The sequence below is a fragment of the Aquarana catesbeiana genome, linkage group LG08 (genome assembly GCF_042186555.1).
Source record: "Aquarana catesbeiana isolate 2022-GZ linkage group LG08, ASM4218655v1, whole genome shotgun sequence".
In the NCBI taxonomy this organism is placed as follows: Eukaryota; Metazoa; Chordata; class Amphibia; order Anura; family Ranidae; genus Aquarana; species Aquarana catesbeiana.
Window position 1 is genome coordinate 304,847,007 of NC_133331.1, and position 20,500 is coordinate 304,867,506.

Here is a 20,500-nt window from a genome sequence, read left to right on the forward strand (position 1 = left end):
CCCATTGACAGCCTCATTTGTTAAGGACGGCGCGAATGGCTTTCCGGCCCCGCTCCTAACAACCAGTTTACACGGCGCCCTGATTGGGCAAAGATTTGCCCAAACAGGGTGCAGAATGCACTTTGCAGCTCTCAGTGCATTGCAGGGTGTTTGTCCGGGCGAACACCTGGCAATCAGCCTGCAAAGTACAGGCAAATGTTTGGCCCGAACTCATGCTCGGATGACACCGTTCGCCCATGTCTATTGAAAGGTTAAGTTGCCTGTGGATGGTGCCAAGCCAGCAGGTGACCATACTGTCTGGACAGACTGGGTCTAAGGAGGTATGTCAATGCATGAAGCAGCATTTCAAACAGAATAGGTGGGGATAGCACTTAAATCACTGCCCAAACATGGCCACTGGGCATATTTGGGCAATGATGTAACCGCTTTTTATGTAGCTGATGACAGCTTGGAGAGCTGTCATTAAGCTAGTGGTACCATTATGTACTATGTACCCTATACTTCAGCTTGTGGGTGGTGGTATCTGGGTACCCCCTTATTGGTAAAGGGGGCTTCAAAGTTCCAATAAGTCCCCCCAATCACAGACCCTCCCATGATCACCAGCCAGGGTTGTGGAAAAGAGGCCCTTGTCCACATCAACATGGAGACAAGAGGTTGCTCCGGGGCAGTGGGGAGAGAGAGACTTCAGAGTGTGCAGCTGGACGATTCTGCTAAAGAGAGCAGGAGGATTGAACGGAAGGACAAAGACTGTATTTCTGCCTGAGTATCAGTGTCGGCTGGTACCAGAAGACGGAGAAGGACGACTGCACTAGCCGGGCAAAACTAGACCCCGCAACCGCGTGTATGTGTATAGTCAAGTCCTGCACTGAGGCCCTGCTGTCAAAGCTTCTCTGGGAACCAGAGCGCACAGACAGTTCAGCTGAGCCGTATCGCTATCATCACAAGCTGCAGCAGAAAATCACTGCGGCATTGCTGAGACCACTGGAGCCACTAATTCTGGGGAGAATGGCCTGGGAACCTTACCATCCACAAAGGGGGGCCCTGTTTCGCCCTGAAACGGGGCTTCCCAAGTGGATTCTGTCCACTTAGAAACAAAGCCTTCTGATAAGAAGATATGAAAAAAATATACACTGTAATTAACAGAAAATATATTACATCATCAAAAACAGAATAAACACAAAATAAACAATACACATGTGCATGCTCAGCTCAAAAATGCCCCAAATCACTCCAGGATCTATGAATGGACTATAAAGCTGCAATCAATAGGAATTTGGGGATTCTAAAGACGCCACAGCCAACCAAGGACTGCAGGTGACCACAGGGGGCGATTAAGGACCAGCTAAATGGATGATAAAAATTGTTTCAGAACCATAATATAGTTATATATGAATGATTAACAGGATAAGTATCTCAAAGGGAACAATGACTTACAAAGTATGGTTTGCAGAGAAGTATGGTTTGGTTTTTAAACACTCGTTATCATCCATTTAGCTGGTCTTTAATTGCCCCCTGTAGTCTTTGGTTGGCTGTGGCATCTTTAGAATCCCCAAATTCCTATTGATTGCAGCTTTATAATCTATTCTTAGATCCTGGGGTGAGTAGGGGCATTTTTGAGCTCAGCATGCACATATGTATTGTTTATTTTGTTTTTGATGATGTTAATATATTTTCTGTTAATTACAGTGTATATATTTTTTCAGATCTTCTTATCAGAAGGCTTTGTTTCCAAGTAGACAGCAACCCCTGAGGAAGCCCAGTTTCAGGGCGAAACATGTTGGGAATTATGCTAATCCTGCTGTATCCATAAGGACTGTACTCTGAGTTTACTATGTTACAATAGTAAACTATTGTACCCAATATATTCTGCGTCTCCTGCAGAGGTAGCGATAAACGCCTGACCACTGCACTCTGTACCCTGGGCTGCATATGATATACACCTGACCACTGCACTCTGTACCATTATTTTCTGGTAACTCTAAACTGATGACCTGTAAAGTCTTTTAACCTTTTGCCGCTCACCCACCGTCAAATGACAGAGGGGCGGTGTGGCTCTTGTTCTAGGACGACGTCATATGACGTTGTCCCATTCAAACGGCATGCACGCGATCAGGTGTGCCTATCCCTGCACTGTCGTTGGCGGCGTGTCCCCGAGACACAGCTCGTCACCGACAGGGGCCAACAGCCAATGGGCATGGCTATTTACCACGTGATGGACCATGATCAATCACGGCTGATTACAGATGGTACCGCCCCATTGCACTCGGCGCATGCACGTGATCGCGAGCGCACTGCGCATGCATGTCGGTGGCGGCGTGTTCCCGGGAACACTGCTTGTCACCGACCCTGGTAAACTGCCATTGGCTGGCGGCTTTTACCACGTGATCAGCTGTGATCCATTCACAGCCAATCACAAATGTAAACAAAGACCAGTCACTAGCTGTTACCGGCTCTTCCCTCCTCACACACTGTTTCCAGTGTGAGGAGAGAAGAGCCAGGAGAAGTGAGTTACAGATCTGTGTACTGTCAGTGTCTGCACCAAGCACAACACCTGTCACATCGCCCCTACCCCTGTCACCCAACAGTCACCACAGTCACCCCATAAAGTGCACCTGTCACATCAGAGTCTGCCCTCAGTGACCGTCAGTGGTGCACCCGTCTCCCATCAGTGACCATCGCCAGTCACCCATCAGTGACCGTGGCCTGTCACCCATCAGTGACCATCGCCAGTCACCCGTCACCCATCAGTGACCATCACCTGTCCCCCGTCACCCATCGGTGACCACCACCCGCCACCCATCAGTGACCATCGCCAGTCACCCATCACCCATCAGTGACCATGGCCTGTCCCCCCGCACCCATCAGTGACCACCGCCCGCCACCCATCAGTGACCATCGCCCGTCACTCGTCAGTGACCATGGCCAGTCACCTGTCAGTGACCACTGCCAGTCACCCATCAGTGACCATCGCCAGTCACCCATCAGTGACCATCGATAGTCACCCATCACCGACCATCGTCAATCACCCATCAGTGACCATCGCCAGTAACAGTCATCAGTCACACCATCATCACCTATCAGTGATTGCCACCTGCCACCCATCGCACAGCCAATTAGTGAACGTCACCTGCCACCCATTGCACAGCCCATCAGTGACTGTCACCTGCCACCCATCTGTTACCCGTCGCACAGCCCATCTGTGACCCTCACCTGCCACCCATCGCACAGCCATCAACAGCATGTCCAAAAAAAGTATATAGCAGTGAGGAGGCATAACAGATCCTCTCCATGACTGATGAGAGCAGTGGGGAGTTCTCATCAGATTTCAATGCCAATTCTGATTCTGAATCAAATTCAGCATTTGAACCAATTGATAGCAGTGAATTGGCAAATGATTTGGAGGAAGAATGGGTCCCTCCTAAAAGGGCACGGCACTCTGGAAACCAGGCAGCTGCCAGCAACCAGGATCAAATTCCCAGTCCTAGTACCAGCGCTGCCACCAGCGATAGGCCCAGAGAACAAATTCTCAGGCCCAGTACCAGCGCTGCCACCAGCGATAGGCCCTGGGAACAAATGCAGAGGCCCAGTACCAGCGCTGCCGCATTGCACCTAGCATAGGAACTTCAAATCTCCCAACTACCAGCACTGGAGTGTCACATCCCCATAGAGCCAGGGCCGCTACATACCTCCCAGGCCAACCCAACATGGCTGCCTTCCAAATCAGGATCAGCAAGTATTCCCTCTTTCACCACACAGCCAGGTGTGCAGGCCATTACCCCAAATTTCTCAGAAGTTGACTGCTTTTATCTATTTTTGCCTGACACGTTGCTGCAATTTATCATGGACCAGATCAATCTATATGCCAGGCAGCATATTGCCAACAACCTCCAATCATCATAGGCCCATCCGTTTGAGTGGAGAGATTTGACTATGGAGGAGTTCAAATTTTTTATGAGCCTCACCATAAACATGGGGCTTACAAAAAAAAAATGAAGGACATGCCTACTGGTCCACCAACCCCATCCACCACATGCCCATTTATTCTGCCGTAATGCCCAGGTCCCGATATGAAATGATTATGCGATTCCTTCACTTCAGCTACAATACCCAGCGCCCTCCCCGAAATCATCCAAAATGAGAAATTACAATAAATTATGTAAAATTCGCCCACTCATAAATTCCTTTTCACAACGATTTGCAGAACTCTATGTCCCGATCAACATATATGTGTGGATGAGTCCCTGGTACCCTTTTCAGGCCAGTTGGGAATAAAACACTATATTCCTAGCAGAAGGGCCAGATACGGAGTAAAATTTTATAAACTTTGTGAGAGAGCCACGGGATATCTGTAAGCACCATCCATGATGAGACTACAGTTGAGGTTCAAAGAAGATGAGGTCCCATTTAAAAGCCAACATGTGTCCAAGATTATAATCTGTACATGGGGAGGGTAAATTTCAATGACCAAATGCTTCAGCCCTATTTGTCAATAAGGAGGTCCTGTTTCTGGTACAAGAAAGTAGCAATTTATCTCACCCATTTGGCCATTTATAATGCATAATCTACACCAAATCCACGGAAAGCCCCAACCCCTTCCTAGAATCAAAGAAGTTGTCACGTCCCTCATCTACCAACAAAGACCCCCCCAGAAGACCTTCGCTCTGAAGCTGTTAGCTGACTTCATGAGCGCCACTTCCCGGACAACATTCCGCCATCTGAGGCAGGCCTCAGATGCCAAAAAAGATGTTGCCTATGCATCAAAAGAGGATTTTGAAGAGATACCAGATACCATTGTCCCTCCCAACCTGGCCTTTATATTGGTGAATGCTTCTGACTTTATCACACTTCCCTAAAATATTAGCCCATATTTTTAACCATTTCCCCATTTTCATCATCTGTGCTGACCATTTTTCATGCTTCCTCAAATAACAATGCCACTGCCTTCCATGTGAACTGACCCTGGCCTGTTTTTCGACTATGCCTCTACCTACCGTTGGGACTGCTTCCAGGTGAACTGACCCTGGCCTGTTTTATTGACTACGCTTCTGCCCACCACTTGGACTGCTTGCACGTGAACTGACCCTGGCCTGTTTTATGGACTATGCTTTTGCCTACCGCTTGTACTGATCTGTTGCCCTGCTACTGTAGTACACAGGGGTCTCACATAGGTGAGGGGCTCCAGAAATGTTTTTCTGGATGGAGAAAACAATTTTTTTTGTTTTCTCTGGGTTTCGTAATTTCCAGATTAGGGTCTGGAGACTTTAAAGAGATTTGGGTGGGAGAAGCCTCTAACCCTGTGCACAGGTCTTACCTGACTGAGGCCCTCAGTCTGCTGCTGACTTACTGCCATCATGCCTCTACCTGCCACATGAACTGACCACACCTCTGCCTGATACCTGGACTATGGAAATAATTAGCTGTAGCAAGAGGCAGTATGTTTATGAAAGGCTGGAGAGCAGTACAATAATGAGTGTCTGCAGGTAACAGTGTACCAGGACCAATATTATGGCTGTGTTGGCTTTCTCTGTCTGGACAATTCCTATGGACAAATGCTTTGCCTGTGCTGACAATATCCTTGTGCTGACTATAGACAATATTCCTGCCTGCTGTCTGGATAATGGTAGAAAAACCAGGTGCGCCATAAACAAAGTTGCAGCAGAAGATGCAATGAATGGTATATTTAATTCAAGGCAGCCAAATGGCTACTCACACTAATATAAAGATCAATAGGCATATAACAGTATAATACTGTGGTCACTCAGTGGGTACCCGGTGGATGGTGGTGTGTAGATGTTAACACGAGAGGAGAGGAGAGGAACAACCGGCCGGACATCCATCTCGTCGTCTCGGAAACCAGCATGGAACACACTCAGAGTCACATCGGAAGCGACGTCAGAACATGAAGATAACGTTTCAAAGCATCCGCTTCTTTGTCAGATCTAAATGGCTATTTTTTTTACCCTTTCCTCAAAATAATTTTTTTTGGAGTGTAATTCTTGGTATGTACATGCTATGTGTTAGAAATTTGAAGGGCCTTCAAAAATGATAGGTTGTCAGGAAATTCTATGTGTAATTTATGCTCCTAGAACACCTAACAGTGCTACTTGGATGTTGGGCCTCTGTATGTGGCCAGGTTGTGTAAAAGCCTCACACATATGGTATCACCATACTCTGGAGGAGTAACAGAATGTATTTCGGAGTGCCTTTTTTGCTATGTGTTGGAAATATCTTATAAATGGACAACTTTGTGTAAAAAAATGCATTTTCATTTTTTTCTCCACATTTTCCAAAAAATTCTGGAAAAAAATGAACCGTTCAAAAGACTCATTATGCATTGTTTTCTGTCCAAAATGGGGTCATTTTGTGGGAAATCCCTTTGTCCTGGTGCTCTAGGGCCTTGAAAAGCGTGACAGATAGTCATGAAATTAGATGTGTAATTTATGCCCCTAGAACACTTGAAGGTGCTCCTTGCATGTTAGACCTCTGTATGTGGCCAGGCTGTGTAAAAGTCTCACACATGTGGTATCGCCATACTCGGGAGGAGTAGCAGAATGTATTTTGGGGTGTAATTTGTGGTATGCAAATGCTCTGTGAGAGAAATAACCTCTTATTATGACAATTTTGTAAACAAAAAATCTTCATTTCTTCATTTTGCAAAGAGTTGTGGGGAAAAAACTTTAGAAAACTCACCACGCCTCTTACTAAATACATTGGAATGTCTACTTTCCAAAAAGGGGTCATTTGCAGGGGTAATTTCCTGACTTGTAAAGGCCCATACACACGATAGGACTTTTTGTCAACAACAAACATGCAAATTAGCTGTTTTAAGGCAACATCCGACCGTGTGTACGCTCCATTGGACAAACTTTTTTGGTTTTCATCGGCCCTTGGCGTGCAAACAGACAAACTTTCCGGCCACAAAAGTCCTATGGTGCAAAATCCTATCGTGTGTACACAAGTCCATAGGACTTTAGTCCAAAGTACAAACACGCATGCTCAGAACCAATGCAAAAGATCAGACAACAATACAGAAGTTGACCAAAGGGTGGCGGTAAAGAGCTGAAAAACCACGTGATTTGGTGAAAGTTGGCTGAAAAAGTCCTGCCGTGTGTATGCTTAATTAGTTTACGGCCGATGCCCTTTGTACAAGAATCCACGGGAAAGTTTGTACAAAGTCCTATCGTGTGTATGGGCCTTTAGGGTCTCAAGAAATGAGATAGACCATCAGTACATCAGGTGTCATCAATTTTCAGAGATTGGCACCATAGCTTGTAGACTCTATAACCTTCACAAAGACCAAATAATATCCACTGATTTGGGTTATTTTTACCAAAGATATGTAGCAGTATACATTTTGGCCAAAATTTATAAAGAAAAATGACTAATTTGCAAAATTTATGACAGAAACAAAGAACATTTTTTCACAAAATTTTCTGTCTTTTTTTTAATTTATAGCACAAAGAATAAAAACCCCACTAGTGAGATAATACCACCAAAAGAAAGCTCTATTTGTGTGAAAAAAGGGACAACAATTTCAAATGGGTACAGCGTTGCATGACTGAGTAATTGTCATTCAAAATGTGAGAGCGCTGAAAATTGGTCTGGGCAGGATGGGGGTGCAAGTGCTCAGCAGGTAAGTGGTTAAAGCGTCACCCATGAACAGTGTTTGGATATGGTCATCATTGCACCGACACAAATTTTTTTTTATTATATTTTTACTATTGACAAGATTGCAGACATAAAATCAGGAAATAGTAAAGGTAGGAATCCGATTGGTCAGGAAAATGCCTTGTCTGGAATGTGGAGGCGGAGTCGTTATTCATTTGTGTACAATACAATACACAACGTGTTACATTATTATAACAGAGTATTATAGAAAAGATCACAGCATAGAAAATGGGGGAAAAGCAGAAAATAAACCCGGATTATAGGTGACATTTGTGGCACAAATACACCTCGAGGGTTGTGTGGGACCGGACTTCAGTGAGGAACAATTGCCTCACTCAGGACAGGAATACGGCTTCTCCCCCGTGTGAGATCTCTGATGTCTGTCAAAGTTGCACTTCTTTGAAAAACCTTTCCCACACTCAGGACAGAAATATGGCTTCTCTCCCGTGTGTGATCTTTGATGTATGACAAGTTCTGATTTCCATGGAAAACATTTCCCGCACTCAGAGCAGGAATACGGCTTCTCTCCCGTGTGAGATCTTTCATGTTTGACAAGGTATAATTTTCTTAGAAAACATTTCCCGCACTCAGGACAGGAATAAGGCTTCTCTCCCGTGTGAGATCTTTGATGTATGACAAGGTCTGATTTCCGTAGAAAACGTTTCCTGCACTCAGGGCAGGAATGCGGCTTCTCACCTGTGTGCAATTTCTGATGTTTGTGAAAAGACGACCTGTCTGAATAACATTTCCCGCACTCAGGACAGGCAAATGGCTTCTCCCCCGTGTGAGACCTCAGATGTGAGACAAGATATGATTTTCGTACAAAGCATTTCCCGCACTCAGGACAGGAATACGGCTTTTCCCCTGTGTGATACATTTGATGTGTGACAAGAGCTGATTTTTGTATAAAACCTTTCCCACACTCAGGACAGGAATACGGCGGCTTCTCTCCCGTGTGAGATCTTTGATGTATGACAAGTTCTGTTTTCCGGCGAAAACATTTCCCGCACTCAGGACAGGAATGCAGCTTCTCACCTGTGTGTATTATTTTATGCTCATTAAGAGAGGATTTATACTGGAAACATTTCCCGCACTCAGGGCAGGAATGTAGTTTCTCACCTGTGTGGGTTCTTTTATGCACAAAAAGATGGGATTTCAAACGGAAACACTTCCCGCACTCAGTACAGGAAAACCTCTTATCTGTCGGAAGGACGGCAGTCTGAGGTTCCTCAGGATAAGAGGAATACGATGGTCTGGCACCGTCCCGCACAGTCTGAGGTTCCTCAGGATAAGAGGAATACGATGGTCCGGCACCGTCCCGCACAGTCTGAGGTTCCTCAGGATAAGAGGAATACGATGGTCCGGCACCGTCCCTCACAGTCTGAGGTTCCTTAGAATAAGAGGAATACGATGGTCCGGCACCGTCCCGCACAGTCTGAGGTTCCTCAGGATAAGAGGAATACGATGGTCCGGCACCGTCCCGCACAGTCTGAGGTTCCTCAGGATAAGAGGAATACGATGTTCCGGCTCCGTCCCGCACAGTCTGAGGTTCCTCAGGATAAGAGGAATACGATGGTCCATCTACACTGTGTGGTGCCGGATGGACATTTGAGGTAGTTGGGTTTTCTCCTGGACTATACTGTGTGATGTTCTCATCTTCTACTTTACAGTCTGGGGACAAAGTGAGACAATCCTCTGAGGTTTTCCTCATCTCCCGTCCATCTACTAAAATAGAAATACAAAGATTATTACTAGACATGAGCAGATTGGTTCCCCTAAACCAGGACTCCGCCCACATCAGGCAGCTTTGTCTCTGAGGATCTTATAATTCCCCCCCTCAAGGTAACTAATAAATGGGTCCTCTGATCTCCTACCAGTTCATTTCTTTATTCATGGACCTTAGTCAGAGAGTGAGGAAACAACGAGAACTGTCTTTTATAGGAGGGACAGTGATGAGGGGATTATAGGATGAGTGTCCCCACCCCCTCTATCACTCATTGTTACCTAAGCAGGACTGCATTTCCTTATTTAGTCCATGATTTAGTCATGAATAACAGCGGGGCTGAGCCCCACCAACCAAGATGAAGACTGGACTGATCCTGAAGACCACCATCATTGGGTTATTGACTCCTCCCTCATTATCATATTATGTTTATATATATCAGTGTGTAGAGGGGAGAGAACAGAAGTCAGGAGTATGTAATGTACAACATATTGTATATAGTGCAGGGGTCAGGAGTATGTAAAGTGCAATATAAATTATATAGTGAATGTATTTACTATTAATGACCCACCTGTGCTGATCTCTGTAGAAGTGTCCTCCTCTATAAATGTTCCCGTTATTCCATCCTCCTCCATAGACTGCTGATCATCCCTTACATACCTCTCTTCTTCTTCTGCTTTAACCTCAACTTTTATATCTATCAGATCTTCACCCTAAACCAAGAAAATGATAGAAACTTAAAATGTACTAATGTGACATCACATACAGAAAAGATCCACACATCATCTCACGTCCCAGATGTTCCGTTCAACCAACCTTGTAATGGTGAGGGATGGTGTAATCGTCCCCTGTGGAATCCGGGGAATACAAAGGACCTCCCCCTCCCATAGACTGCTGAGCTCCACTCATCAACATCTCTTCTTCTTCATCTTTAATCTCAGCTTTGATGTCTTTCATTTCCTCATCCTAAACCCGAAAGGTGAGAGAATATATGTGTAAAAAAGAACAAGAGATTACATAGAAGAATGGCCTCTCATAGCTTAGAATTCTGTTCTACTTGCTCAGTCCCACCTACCTGATGATGGTGAGGGATGGTGTGATCTTCCTGTGTGGAATCCCGGGAATATAGAGGACGGGGACATCTGTCTGGTGGGTTCTCATTACTGGATCCATCTGTAGGAAACACACACACTGACTGAATACATTGTTTCTATGTGTTTATCAGATGATGGGGGATCTAGGTGGAGCCTCCGTACTGCTCTCTCCTTTACAATAAAGTCTCCTCTTACCCGGTGATGTGAGGGGCGGCTGATTCTCCATCATGACGTCCTTGTAGAGATCCTTGTGTCCTTCTAAATACTCCCACTCCTCCATGGAGAAATAGACAGTGACATCCTGACACCTTATAGGAACCTGACACACACAATGATACAGTCACCATCCAGACACATCCCTTGTCTGTTACTGGATAGTGTCCCAGAATTCCCAGCACCGCTCACCTCTCCTATCAGCAGCTCCATCATCTTCTTGGTGACTTCTAGAATCTTCTGCATGTTGTGTCTCTCAGGTTTTAGGGAGTCACATGGAGGCACTGTGATGGTCATATGATCACCTGACTTCAGAACAGGAAAACTCTGTATTGGAGAACCAATAGGAATATAATGTTAGAATCCCAGAATCCTCTACACCTCTCCGGTCAGGTCTGTGTTTTGATAAGAGTGATGTCAAGTGACCTCCCAGAATCCTCCTCACCTCTCCGGTCAGCAGGTAGATGATCTCCAGGGTGAGGTTTAGGATCTTCTCAGTCATGTGACTCCGGTCCTCCTCCATCCTCATTGGTGCCCTCATTTGATCTATACAGGTCTCCTTGTAGACGGATAACTTTGGGAAATGAAAGTAAGAATTGTTTGAATGTTATTGGTCAAACAATAATAGGATGAAGATGTGAGGAGGGATAATAGGAGGGTTACTGTACGTTTAAGAACTACTGACCCCATGTGAACATATTTAGTTTGGATTGTTTAGTGTTTGTTATATTTTTGAGGTCCCAGGACCCTCTTGGCCTGCTCTATTAGAGATCCCCTTTTCTCTGTTGGATTTGTTTTGTTTCTGAACTGGGTTTGAATGAGTTTTAGATCTGCAGACAATGAAATGATAAATACAATCCTTCTTCTGTCTTCTTGTTTTGCTCTGAGGCAGTGCTGTGAGGTCAATGTAGATGTAAGGAGGTCTGAAAAGTGCAGGTAGGAGGTCCATCATTGATTAAGAGTCCCCCCATTCCTACCTTAGAGGCCCCCTGAGCACTACAGCCTCCTCTTCCCTCAGAGTCCTTCAGAATCACCATCATGTGGACAGTGCCAGTAGGGCAATGGACGGTGTGTGTGGACAGTGCCAGTAGGGCAATGGACGGTGTGTGTGGACAGTGCCAGTAGGGCAATGGACAGTGTGTGTGTGGACAGTGCCAGTAGGGCAATGGAAGGTGTGTGTGGACAGTGCCAGTAGGGCAATGGACGGTGTGTGTGTGTGGACAGTGCCAGTAGGGCAATGGACGGTGTGTGTGGACAGTGCCAGTAGGGCAATGGAAGGTGTGTGTGGACAGTGCCAGTTAGGGCAATGGACGGTGTGTGTGGACAGTGCCAGTAGGGCAATGGACGGTGTGTGTGTGTGGACAGTGCCAGTAGGGCAATGGACGGTGTGTGTGGACAGTGCCAGTAGGGCAATGGACGGTGTGTGTGGACAGTGCCAGTAGGGCAATGGACGGTGTGTGGACAGTGCCAGTATGGCAATGGAAGGTGTGTGTGTGGACAGTGCCAGTAGGGCAATGGAAGGTGTGTGTGGACAGTGCCAGTAGGGCAATGGACGGTGTGTGTGGACAGTGCTAGTAGGGCAATGGACGGTGTGTGTGGACAGTGCCAGTAGGGCAATGGAAGGTGTGTGTGGACAGTGCCAGTAGGGCAATGGACGGTGTGTGTGGACAGTGCTAGTAGGGCAATGGACGGTGTGTGTGGACAGTGCCAGTAGGGCAATGGACGGTGTGTGTGGACAGTGCCAGTAATGCAATGGACGGTTACTGCAGCTCAGTGCTGGAACTCCTTCCGGCACTGGGCTCCGGGATTCAGCACCAATTTTCCTGGGATTTAAATCTAATCTCAGGAAGGTCCCAGTGAAAGCCTGGAGAGGGGGCAACCCTAGCAGTGGCACCACCCTCAATAGGACACATGGAGCACATGTCCCCCCCTGCCCTCTCAGTTTCGACCCTGACCAGGAGCTGGTGTGCCAATAAAATAAGGACAATCTATGCTTAGTGCTCGATCTGTGTGCCTATCTTGACTAGGAGTGACACCCCATATAATCCTGTAGTGCCACCTTGATAATATAGTAATTGATCACTGACATTGATAATTAACCGCGTATGCATCATGTACAGGACAGACGAATCGCTCTATCTGTGGATAATATAACCCTCTATAGCCCTTTCTATGCTCCTATACATCATCTATATAATACCTGTTCTGATAGACTGGAGATCTGATACTTCCCTATAGAACACTAGCCAGGCACATGGATCATTCAGAAAATCACATTGCAGTAATTCCTTATCCTAGTTTAAAGTGGAGTTCCACCCACTTTTACAACTCTTCAGCATCCCTCACTAAACTGAGCACTGTAAACGATTTGGATATTTTTACATTTTTTTTCTCAGCACCTACTGTATATCTGCTGTATTCATTTTTCACTTCCTCCTTCCTAGCCGTGGCTCATCGCATCATTTCCTGTTTGCAATGCCTTCTGGGAAGGGGCGGCAACTTCCTCTGACACTGTCGTTGCTATGGAAACCTGACCTGAAACCTATTACATTGCTTGTGCTGCACTGAGCATGTGCGAGATATGCAAGGATGAGATCCAGGAAGAAATACAGTCTGGCTTCAGATGCCCACACTTAAGATGGCCACGGCTTGCTGTAAGTTATAAAATAACAAACTACTGCTATAAATTAACAAAACAGACCTTAGTTTACAGACTAACTTTACTAGAATACATTAAGCTTGTGTATTATAGGGGTATTTTTATTTAAAAATTATAATTTCGGCCGGAACACCACTTTAAGATTCCTACAAAGCCAACCACCAGCTGATCCCCCCCTAGACTATGGATCATAAGCACCAAATTACCAAAGAGCTGATCTCCCAGGGAAGCAGGAATCTCCCCCGGGTTCTACTGGACTGGAATCATCCCTTCTTCAAAGCTAGTGAAGATGGGGGAAAATACTGCGCTAAACAAAAACAAACTGGAAAAACAATATCTGCTAACACTCAAACAAAGTCAAAAACAATATACAGAAATTAGTGTAGCGCTGAATAATGAAACCAAACGAATGAAAACATCTGTGCATGAAACCAAAAAGAACAAACACACAGTGAAAAGACTAATGACAAAACTATCTCTCAGTGATGGTGAAGGTATAGTAAGTGTGAACCCACTATAATACATAAAAAATATGTTCAAATATTGGAACATGAATATTCAAAACAAAAAAAAACAAAGGATGGAACACAAGTGTGATCACAAACAATGAACATTAATGTCCAAACAACACGGCTATGCCCCTATTAAAGACCCATAGAGTCAAAACGCGTCGGACCAGCATCTTTTTGCTTCCCACATTGCTTTTTATCCATATTTTACATTTTGTGATCACTTTTATTCTATATATCCTACATTGTGCTATATGATATCTTTATCTACATTAAATCTTACTTGGTTGACCTGCACCTGCACCATATGGAGCCTGTTTTTCTATTCCATTTCACGTTTGGGCCCTGACGACCTCTCTTATCCCTACCACCATCCCTTGGATCAACTTGGCTGTCGGTTTCCATTGCTGTCCTGTCCTATGGTTTGGAGTCGCAAGATCTGCCATGACATCTGTTTTTGCATTGCTGTCCTGTCCTCCGGTTTGGAGTCGCAAGATCCATCATTACATCCAGCGTGGCATCCTTACAGTGTTGAAGCACCAGGAACCAAGGTGTAGAGAGCTCGTTTGACCCACTGCCGTATGGCTTGTGTGTCCACCGTATTCGGTAGGAGTATCCAACTTTTCATCTGAGTATTCCTTGAAGTGTGCACAGACATCTGATCAGTTCACTTGGATTACATGTCAACTCCCCATCTGGAAGTTGATTTCCCCGCACGCACTTGTTTGGACATTAATGTTCATTGCTTGTGACGTTGGCGTTTGGACATTGGCGTTTTTTGCTTGTGTATTCACACTTGTGTTCCATCCTTTGTTTCTTTTAGTTTTGCATATTCACGTTCCAATATTTGAACATATTTTTTATGTATTATAGTGAGTTCACACTTACTATACCTTCACCATCACTGAGAGCTAGTGATTCGTTGTCATTAGTCTTTTCACTGTGTGTTTGTTCTTTTTAGCTTCATGCACAGATGTTTCCACTCGTTTGGTTTAGTTATTCACCGCTACACTAATTTCTGTAAACCTTCTTCAAAGCTGACTCAGACTCCCTTAGATCCTGGCTCTCCTGCTATCAGACAGTGCGGGCTCACACTAAGCAGATGGGCTAGGCTGAATCCCTGGGTGGGGTCCAGATCTCACGGCTCCCCGATGCAATCAGCGGCAGACAATGCGGGCTCACACTGAGTTGCCAGGCTAGGCTAAATCCCCGGTCGGAGTCCGGATCTCCCTGCAATCAGGATTAGTGCGGGCTCACACCTTGGGTTACCACCTCATCCCTTTAAAACCGAACACGTATTAATTACACAGGTTGTATGGCTGATTAAGGTGGTAATTAAAAATAACTTGGTGTCTTATCTGGATTAAATTAGCCTCAGAGCCTGTGTAATTCATATGTGTTCGGGTTTAAAGGGATGAGGTGGCAACCCTACTCACACCAAGCAGCTAGTGGTGAGACAGGGTGCCGGCGGGGAGGGGAGACATACATCAGCTGCAGAGCAAAGTTGTCACTCCCAGAGCAGTCCTTTCCGAATAACGTGTCCAGGTCTCCGGCAGATGGAACCCCAGACACATCATTCAAAAACCGGATTGTCTGGGTGAAAACCGTACAGGTGGCAACCTATAGATATGTATATTATGATCTGCTGGAGATAAAAGACGTCACAGTGACTATGGAGGAAGAGGACAGACATGACGGGGGGTTACTGGGTGTAGGTAGAAAATAAAATCTTTTTTTTTTCAACAATAATTTTTATTTATTTTATCAAACAAATACAAATCAATTGAAGTTGCTGCATATATTATACAACATTTGTAATACAAAAACTGAGAAGGCATAAAGTATAGTACTGATATAAACCTTAATGGCCTAGTCCAGCCTACCCCGGTTGGGTTCAAGCTGTAGGACTGGAAGGTCACCACTTTAACTTTGCTTCTTACAGTATAAACTATGAGTATGGAAATAATGTTGGGAAGGGAAATTAAAAATAACGAATAACCAAAAGGTAATGAATATCAGAGATATTGCTCTACACCGACATCACAGCGACTATGGAGGAGGAGGACAGACATGACGGGGGGTTACTGGGTATAGATAGAAAATAAAATCTTATTACCTCTTCTGCTGTAGTTTCAGCTAAGTCTCCTCTCTACTTCCCCCCGACTCGCCTCTAACCCAGAACTTCCTGTCTGCACCTGACATCAATTCCTGCATACCTGACATCACTTCCTGTCTTCTATAGAGACTTCCTGTCTGGGTAGAAGTGAGATCACCACCTTGTGGAGCTCAGAGGAACTGCAGCCCCAAGAAACATCTCATACTGTGAACACGGCGTTGTGCTCTCTTCTACACTCCCACCAATGGGGATAGAAATATATAGCAATTAGTCGGTGTAGAGCAATATCTCTGATTTTCATTACTTTTTGGTTATTTGTTATTTTTAATTTCCCTTCCCAACATTATTTCCATACTCATAGTTTATACTGTAAGAAGCATAGTTAATATGGTGACCTTCCAGTCCTACAGCTTGAACCCAACTGGGGTAGGCTGGACTAGGCCATCAAGGTTTATATCAGTACTATACTTTATGCCTTCTCAGTTTTTGTATTACAAATGTTGTATAATATATGCAGCAACTGCAATTGATTTGTATTTGTTTGATAAAATAAATAAAAATTATTGTTGAAAAAAAAAAGAAATATATTACTGCCTAGTCTGGCCTTTCTCAACCAGGGTTCCTCTAAAGATCGCTGGGAGTTCTTTGAGAAATTAACAGTTTCTGTTTCTCAGTGGTTATGAGCTCCGGTGGTTTGGGTTGACCATAAGTTTGACCCAAACCCAAGGTGTTCACAGTTCACCAAATGGACAAACTAAATTATTATTATTATTATACAGGTTTTATATAGCGCCAACAGTTTGCACAGTGCTTTACAACATGAGGACAGACATTACAATTACATTACAATTTGATACAAGAGGAATCAGAGGGCCCTGCTTGTTAGAGCTTACAATCTAAAAAACTAAATGGTCATATTTGGCCAGTGCGCCCACTCACCTCCTGTTTGGAGCTAGTTAGTTTAGTCCTAGCTACACCCTCCCCCCCTTCTTCCATGTTCCCTCAGTAGGGATGAGCTTCGAGTTCGAGTCGAACTCATGTTCGACTCGAACATTGGCTGTTCGTACAATTTGGGGTGTTCGCGGCAAATTCGAATGCCGCAGAACACCCTTTAAAAGTCTATGGGAGAAATCAAAAGTGCTAATTTTAAAGGCTTATATGCAAGTTATTGTCATAAAAAGTGTTTGGGGACCCGGTTCCTGCCCCAGGGGACATGGATCAAAGCAAAAAAAAGTTTTAAAAACGGCAGTTTTTTCAGGAGCAGTGATTTTAATAATGCTTAAAGTCAAACAATAAAAGTGTAATATCCCTTTAAATTTCATAGCTGGGGGGTGTCTATAGTATGCCTGTAAAGGGGCGCATGTTTCCCATGTTTAGAACAGTCTGACAGCAAAATGACATTTGGAAGAAAAAAACACATTTAAAACTACCCGCGGCTATTGCATTGCCGACAATATACATAAAAGTTCATTGATAAAAACGGCATGGGAATTCCCCACAGGGAAACCCCGAACCAAAATTAAAAAAAAAAAAAATGACGTGGGAGTCCCCCTAAATTCCATACCAGGCCCTTCAGGTCTGGTATGGATATTAAGGGTAACCCCGGCCAAAATTTTTTAAAAAAATGACGTGGGGTTCCCCCTAAATTGACCCTGAAGGGTCTGGTATGGATTTTAAGGGGAACCCCGGGCCAAAAAAAAAACGTCATGGGGTCCCCCAAAAATCCATACCAGACCCTTATCCGAGCACGCAACCTGGCAGGCCGCAGGAAAAGAGGGGGGGACGAGAGTGCGGCCCCCCCCCTCCTGAACCGTACCAGGCCACATGCCCTCAACATTGGGAGGGTGCTTTGGGGTAGCCCCCCAAAACACCTTGTCCCCATGTTGATGAGGACAAGGGCCTCATCCCCACAACCCTGGCCGGTGGTTGTGGGGGTCTGCGGGTGGGGGGCTTATCGGAATCTGGAAGCTCCCTTTAACAAGGGGACCCCCAGATCCTGGCCCCCCCCTGTGTGAAATGGTAAGGGGGTACTTACCCCTACCATTTCACTAAAAAACTGTCAAAAATGTTAAAAATGACAAGAGACAGTTTTTGACAATTCCTTTATTTAAATGCTTCTTCTTTCTTCTCTCTTCCTTCATCTTCTTCTGGTTCTTCTGGCTCTTCTGGTTCTTCCTCCGGCGTTCTCGTCCAGTATCTCCTCCGCGGCGTCTTCTATCTTCTTCTACTCGGGCCGCTCCGCACCCATGGCATGGGGGGAGGCTCCTGCTCTTCTCTTCATCTTCATCCTCTTCTCTTCTTCCTTCTTCTCTTCTTCATTTTCTTCTCCGGGCTGCTCCGCATCCATGCTGGCATGGAGGGAGGCTCCCGCTGTGTGACGGAGTCTCCTCGTCTGACGGTTCTTAAATAACGGGTGGCGGGGCCACCCAGTGACCCCGCCCCCCTCTGACGCACGGGACATGACGGGACTTCCCTGTGGCATTCCCCGTGACATCACAGGGAAGTTCCATCAAGTCACCGTGCGTCAGAGGGGGGCGGGGTCACCGGGTGGCCCCGCCCCCGTTATTTAAGAACCGTCAGACGAGGAGACTCCGTCACACAGCGGGAGCCTCCCTCCATGCCAGCATGGGTGCGGAGCGGCCCGGAGAAGAAAATGAAGAAGAGAAGAAGGAAGAAGAGAAGAGGATGAAGAAGAAGATGAAGAGAAGAGCGGGAGCCTCCCCCCATGCCATGGGTGTGGAGCGGCCCGAGGAGAAGATAGAAGACGCCACGGAGGAGATGCTGGACTAGAACGCCGGAGGAAGAACCAGAAGAGCCAGAAGAACCAGAAGAAGATGAAGGAAGATAGAAGAAAGAAGAAGCATTTAAATAAAGGAATTGTCAAAAACTGTCTCTTGTCATTTTTAACATTTTTGACAGTTTTTTAGTGAAATGGTAGGGGTAAGTACCCCCTTACCATTTCACACAGGGGGGGGCTGGGATCTGGGGGTCCCCTTGTTAAAGGGGGCTTCCAGATTCCGATAAGCCCCCCGCCCGCAGACCCCCACAACCACCGGCCAGGGTTGTGGGGATGAGGCCCTTGTCCTCATCAACATGGGGACAAGGTGTTTTGGGGGGCTACCTCAAAGCACCCTCCCAATGTTGAGGGCATGTGGCCTGGTACGGTTCAGGGGGGGGGCCGCACTTCCGTCCCCCCTCTTTTCCTGCGGCCTGCCAGGTTGCGTGCTCGGATAAGGGTCTGGTATGGATCTTTGGGGGGACCCCACGCCATTTTTTGTTTTTTTTGGCCCGGGGTTCCCCTTAAAATCCATACCAGACCCTTCAGGTCTGGTATGGAATTTAGGGGGAACCCCACGTCATTTTTAAAAAAAATTTTGGCTGGGGTTCCCCTTAATATCCATACCAGACCTGAAGGGCCTGGTATGGAATTTAGGGGGACTCCCACGTCATTTTTTTTTTTTTTAATTTTGGTTCGGGGTTTCCCTGTGGGGAATTCCCATGCCGTTTTTATCAATGAACTTCTATGTGTATTGTCGGCAATGCAATAGCCGCGGGTAGTTTTAAATGGGTTTTTTCCTTCCAAATGTCATTTTGCTGTCAGACTGTTCTAAACACGGGAAACATGCGCCCCTTTACAGGCATACTATAGACACCCCCCAGGTACGAAATTTTAAGGGATATTACACTTTTATTGTTTGACTTTAAGCATTATTAAAATCACTGCTCCTGAAAAAACAGCCGTTTTTAAAACTTTTTTTTGCATTGATCCATGTCCCCGGGGGCAGGACCCGGGTCCCCAAACACTTTTTATGACAATAACTTGCATATAAGCCTTTAAAATTAGCACGTTTGATTATTCCTGTTCGTGTCCCATAGACTTTAATGGTGTTCGCGTGTTCGAGCGAACTTTTTTCCTGTTCGCATGTTCTGGTGCGAACCGAACAGGGGGGTGTTCGGCTCATCCCTATCCCTCAGTCAATGTTAGTTTTTCACAGAGACAGGCTTAGGAAAATCATTCACTTCTTACTCTAGTGGCAGTGTTGGACCAGTACAACTTGTTTACTAATGTGATTTGGTATCCTTCTCTTTCCTGCCCTCCTGTTTAGAGCTAGTTAGTTTAATTCTAGCTAGCCTCTTCTTCTTCCATGTCCCCTCAGTCAGTGATGTTTTTTTTTTATAGAGACAGAGCTTAGGAAAGTCATTGTCTTCTTACCATTCAAAAGACTGGAAAAACATCCTCTGTACTGCAATTATCTGAAGTAATATTGGGTTGGATTCAATGTCAGTGTCTTATTGAAGAGTTAAGCTGCCTGTGGATGGTGCCAAGCCAGCAGGTGACCATACTGTCTGGACAGACTGGGTCTAAGGAGGTATGTCAATACATGAAGCAGCAGGACCCAAGAACAGGTGGGGATAGCACTGAAATCTTTGGCCAAACATGGCCATTGGGCATATTTGTGAAATGATGTCACCACTATCCCACCCCTTTTTTTATGCAGATAATGAAAGCTCAGGGAG

At 45.5% G+C, this 20,500-nt stretch overlaps 1 protein-coding gene across 1 annotated transcript in view; it reads right to left on the minus strand.

Annotated features, from left to right (window-relative positions):
- LOC141105171 (uncharacterized) overlaps positions 1–16,084 on the minus strand; it is a 28,011-nt gene extending 11,927 nt beyond the window's left edge. Inside the window, exons 1-8 of the mRNA XM_073595062.1 lie at positions 15,983–16,084; positions 11,144–11,272; positions 10,891–11,025; positions 10,681–10,804; positions 10,467–10,564; positions 10,208–10,357; positions 9,963–10,104; positions 8,019–9,393 (exon numbers count right to left, since the gene is read on the minus strand). Coding sequence (XP_073451163.1) covers positions 8,019–9,393; positions 9,963–10,104; positions 10,208–10,357; positions 10,467–10,564; positions 10,681–10,804; positions 10,891–11,025; positions 11,144–11,239 — 2,120 coding nt within the window. The 5' untranslated portion in view covers positions 11,240–11,272; positions 15,983–16,084. The remainder of the gene's footprint in view (positions 1–8,018; positions 9,394–9,962; positions 10,105–10,207; positions 10,358–10,466; positions 10,565–10,680; positions 10,805–10,890; positions 11,026–11,143; positions 11,273–15,982) is intronic.
- Positions 16,085–20,500: the final 4,416 nt, after the last annotated feature.